At 34.4% G+C, this 5286-nt stretch overlaps 1 protein-coding gene across 1 annotated transcript; it reads right to left on the bottom strand.

Moving 5' to 3' along the window:
* Window positions 1-1709: 1709 nt before the first annotated feature.
* Window positions 1710-3777, bottom strand: LOC104120080 (berberine bridge enzyme-like 21). Its single transcript, XM_009631767.4, has one exon. The coding sequence runs from the start codon at window positions 3526-3528 to the stop codon at window positions 1849-1851; it is 1680 nt and encodes a 559-aa protein (XP_009630062.1). The 5' UTR covers window positions 3529-3777; the 3' UTR covers window positions 1710-1848.
* Window positions 3778-5286: the final 1509 nt, after the last annotated feature.

Genomic DNA, 5286 nt, shown 5'->3' with positions numbered 1-5286 from the left:
TGAAGAAATAGTTACTAGGTGGAATTATACTTATTTATTCTTAAAATATTGTTATAAATATAGAATGCCTATAACTGAAGTTGCTAATTCTCATTGTACCGATGCTAGCCGTTTGTTAACATCTAGAACTTGGGATGTCATTGAAGATGTTGTAAAGTTTTTACAAAAATTTTATGTGGCTACACTTGAGTTTTCTGGAGCTTATTATCCTACTATTGCAAATGGTTTAGTTCATATTGCTGAAATTTCTCTTTTACTACATAATTTGAAGAAGACAGAAGGATATACTTCTGTTGTTGAATCTATGCTAGATAAGTTTAAAAAATATTTTTACCCAATTCCTCCTATTTACCTAATTGGTGCTATTTTAAACCCTTCTATCAAAATGACCACTTGTCGCCAATTAATCACTCCTTTATATTCTTTTATGGATATTGGACCAACTGAAACTCCTGATATTGACACTTGTATTTCTGATCTACACAAACATTTAGAAACATTATATAATTATTATGCTAACATTGTTGATGCTTCTTCTGCTGTAGATGCAAATATTCCTTCAAGTTCAGTTTCAACATCTGGGACCAGTGCGTTGGATGATAATGATGGTGTTGAAGATTATTTGATTTGGTCTACAGTAGGGGAGCATCAACAAACCAGTAGCAGGAATATTGATGAACTTCAATTCTACTTGCAAAAGTCAGCAGAGCCCCGCACAAAGAAATTTCTACCACTGGGTTGGTGGAGGAGCAACTCAAATCAATTTCCTATTCTTTCGGCCATGGCTCGAGACGTGCTAAATGTGCCGATTTCAACAGTCGCATCAGAGAGCGCATTTAGCCAAGTAAGGCAGCAACTATGAGATACCTGTCATTCATTGGGTAGCAACGCTTTGAAAATTCTAGTGTACTTCAGAGATTGGATAAGATCAGAATGACAAAATCAAGGGCGTGACGAGGTAGATGAAGCGGAGGACCAAGAAATTGGAGATATAATGGTTTATGGTTCTGATTCAACCAATGCCGGAAACCAAGAACCTCATGTTGATATGGATGAACTTACAAAAATGATGCAAAACATGTGATGTACTATTTATTTTTTATAATTATTGTAAACTTGTAATTTGCAAGTTCAAAAATAACAAAATCAAAAAAGAACTTGCAACTTAATTTGAAGTATTATATATTATTCAATAAAAATATCAAATGAAAGTCTTCGGAGCTTGATCCTTACATATAGGTCTTATTAAATAATTTTTTGTAGCCACTTACTTTAAAATTTTAATTTTAACATTATAAAATTCAAATTTAAAATTTAAAATTTTAAACTTCAAAGTTTAATTCTAAACCTTAAAAGTTTGCAAACACTTAAGTATCAATAACATTGAATAAGAAAAATAAAATTTACTTTAAAAAAAAATAAAAATCCACGGCCCGCTAAGCCCGAACCCGGACGGACAAAAAAAAATTCAAAAAAGTACAGCCCGCTAACTCAGCCCGCTAACGGCCTGCAACGTTAAACGGATGGGCTGATTTTTTTTGTGTCCAGCCCGTCCCAGCCCGCCCGTTAAACACCCATAGTGTCAAGTAATGATAAGTCCGTGTAACATTATACAATGCATTCAAATTAAAAAAGAAACTAAAAGATAAATTAAATAAAAAGCGAGAAGAAAAAGATTCTAGAATACAGAAATGCAAAAGGCAAAAAGATAAAAAGACCAAAAGAATTATTATAAAATAAATATCTGAGTCCTCGTTGTATGGAGTAACTCACTACAGCCTTGAGAGAAACTAGAAAATAATGCTCACCAAGATCAATCATTCACCAAGGAATAAAGGCAAAGCTAGACTAGAACATTTTCCTCGGTTTCGTTGTCCCTTGAGTAGGAATACTCTGTTCATTTCTGAAGAAATTCGTTGAATCCACTGCTGATTTCACTTTCACCAATCTATCAAAATTGTTCTTGAAATACATGGTCCCATATACCCTTGCTTCTTCCAAGCTATGTGGTCCTTGATCATTTGTACCAATATCAAGATCCCTGTAATTCAAATAGGCTTGTCTTGGGTTCTTTGAAACAAATGGGGTCATAAAACTGTATAAATCTCTTATCTGTGTAAGGTACTCTTTTTCTGCAGCTGCTCCTTCTTCGTTCCAATTCACTGAGTACTGCATCTTGAATAGAATCCCTGCTCTGTGTGGAAATGGTGTTTCGCCCTCGGGAATTTCAGCCATTCTCCCTCCGTAAGGATTGAACACTAATCCCGCTTTGCCCAAAGAAATCATCTTCTGGAAAATTGACTCCAACCTACCTCTGGGAATTGGCTCTTGCACGTAATCCGATTTTCTTTTCAAGAAATTCAATGGATCCCCTGTTCTGTTCAACAAGGCAATTGGTTTTGTTGTGTTGTCGAAATTTGCCCATTGAAGCACCGAATCAATCCAGTTCATTTCGAAACAATCTTGTTTTGTTAATCCTAAAGCTGGGAGTTCGTTGCTTACGAGTGATATTAATCGACTAGAATCACCAAGGAATAACGCTATGAACGTTACTCGTATCGACTTTTGTTGAGCCTTCTTCTTCCCCTTCACTTTCTTCTCTTTGTTTTTTACAGTGATGGGTTGCACAAGCAGTCTGATGAAGAGATCATTGTCAATTTTGTTAACAACATTCTGCCATTGGAGAACAGCGTCGGTAGCATTTTGGTTTAAAAACCTTTCAACTCTGAAATAAGTCACAGTTTGTGGGACTTGAACGAGTTGAATTTGAAAGGCTAAAATGACACCAAAACTAGCACCCCCACCTCCTTTAATTGCCCAAAAAAGATCTTCACCCATAGCTTTCCTGTCCAAAATTCTACCATTAACATCCACTAGTCGAGCATCCAATACATGATCTACACTTAGACCAAATTTCCTCAGCATATTCCCATAACCACCACCACTAACATGCCCACCAACACCAACAGTAGGACAAACACCTGCAGGAAAACCAAGAACGTTACTTTTTGTCCAAATGTTATAGTAAAGTTCCCCTAATGTAGCACCAGCTTGAACCCAAGCAGTATTATCATTAACATTTATGGAAATTGAGCGTAGATTGAACATATCAAGCATAATAAAAGGGACATCAGAAATATACGAAATTCCCTCATAATCATGGCCACCGCTACGGATGTTTAACTGTAAATTAGTCTCTTTGGTACAAAGAACAGCGCTGGAAACATGGGATTCTTCTGTAGGGGTAACGATGATAACCGGTTTGGAAGTTGTGGAGGAATTGAAAAACCGGCGGTTTCTGACATAGGCTTGTAAAATGGGGTTAAAGGAGGCATTGCTTGGGGAGTAGACGATTTTGGAGATTTCTGATTGGGGAATTGATTTCGTTGTTAAGCAATTGACAAACGAGTCATAGACTGAATCTGAGGCTCCAAGGGATAAGGAACTGAATTTTAAAAGGAGGAGAAAATGAAAAAGGAAAAGAAGACAAGAACAAGACATGGTTGATGATTGAGAAGATTTTTTCATTAGGTTTTGGTTGTTTTTGGGTTGTAGGCCTAAAGAGCATTGGTTTTATAGGGTTTATATAGCGATGAAATGATGATGAAAATAAATACTCCTAAAAGGGAATCATTTTTTGAAGTTTTTATTCACACAATTGGATTGCGCCCCTTCTTTGCATGAGGAAATTATTTAATTTCCAATATATTGTAATTTTGTTTGGATTTTGAAATCTTTCAAATTGTACGCGGCTCTTCCATTTCTCACTGTTTGTTTGTTTCTCACTCGGTATTCTACTATTTGTATAGTGGTATGACTAAATATGAACTGGCGCTAGTTAAGGAAAGATTTTTTGCTTCCTGTTACGCTCTTGCTTTCCCACAGCTCTGTGGAGCCTTTTTCTCTCACTTGAGAAATACTATTTGAAACCGGAAAAATCTCATATTAAAAGGTAAAACTCGCTCTATAAAAATGCAATGAATAGTTGTATACAAATAAGGTATACTTGCGATAAAAAGGAATGAAATCAGGAAAGATCTTTTTCAGTTCTCCTACCTAACTCTTGAAATCTCTTCTTAGCTTATGCCCCTCCCCTAATAACTGACTCCATCCTATCCTTAAGTTACGGATTTGAAGGAATTAATGAATAATAAAATATATGAGAAAACATTTACTAGCAAATTAAAATTTAATGTAAATATTGTTATCTAATATCATTCTTTCAAAAAGAAAGTTATAGAAAAGCTTGTAAGAATATCACGATTATTGCATTTTCGTAAACATCTAGAACTATTTCGTACATATTAAATAAATGCACTTTGTCAAATTCTCGTTAATACAATAAATGTTCTCATGTTAGTTAGCTGCCAGAAACCAAATAAATTAAAATTCGTAAATGGTGTCAAGATTTTGGAATATAAAGTTTCGTACAAACGTTGGGCGTATACTTTTCCTCGAGTAATGGTAACCACTGAAAGGGCATTTGTTTAGATAAAAAGAATTCAGACCTTTGATAATTTTTTACCTTCTTCTCTATCTTTAGTTAGCCTTAAATTAACGTATCCTTAACTCCCAAAAGACCAAAAGTTCTCAAGTTTAGCAAAATCTAAGGATTAATATGCTCCGGAGTATATTTCAGATGAAAATGGACCTATGCCAAACGTAAGGGACCATTTGATTTAAAAACTAAAAAAGGAACTAATTGTTATTTTTCTCAAAATATCTTCTCTTTTGTATTATTGCATCACCCTTTTTCTCTCTCAAAAGTACAGACTTGAAAGGAAGGAAGACTTTACCCTTACAGTGAAACTCTTTTATGCAAATCTAGAGTAAAAGAAGATAATTGAATTTTAGTAAAACGTGTGCTTGGAAAAAGAAGAAGAGAGACACAACGGAGAGTGAGAGAGAGTTCAGATTTTTCTTTTCCTTTCATGTTGACAGGGTCAAAGAAATTACGTTAATTGCAAATGTTAAAATATCAAAAGTGCAAAGAAATAAAAAATGAGTAGCGGGTAGGTGTGGACATAGTTTGGGCAAACCCCAAATCCAAACTGAAATTCAAATTTTGTGGATTTTTTTTTTTCGGATTAAGGATTGAATTTCGAATTTAATTTTTAAAATTTTTGGATTTCGAATTGGATGTTGGATTTGGTACTTCGAATTTTTGGATATCCGAAAATTTAAATTTTTATATTTTATATTTAATCTATTATCCATATGCAAATAGTAATAAATCTAATATCCTACCCATTAGACATTATCTTATTGCAATTTTTTGATGATGAT

Source organism: Nicotiana tomentosiformis, chromosome 2 (genome assembly GCF_000390325.3).
Source record: "Nicotiana tomentosiformis chromosome 2, ASM39032v3, whole genome shotgun sequence".
Classification (NCBI taxonomy): Eukaryota; Viridiplantae; Streptophyta; class Magnoliopsida; order Solanales; family Solanaceae; genus Nicotiana; species Nicotiana tomentosiformis.
Note: the sequence above shows the minus strand (reverse complement) of the source record. Positions and strands in the feature narration are given on the sequence as shown.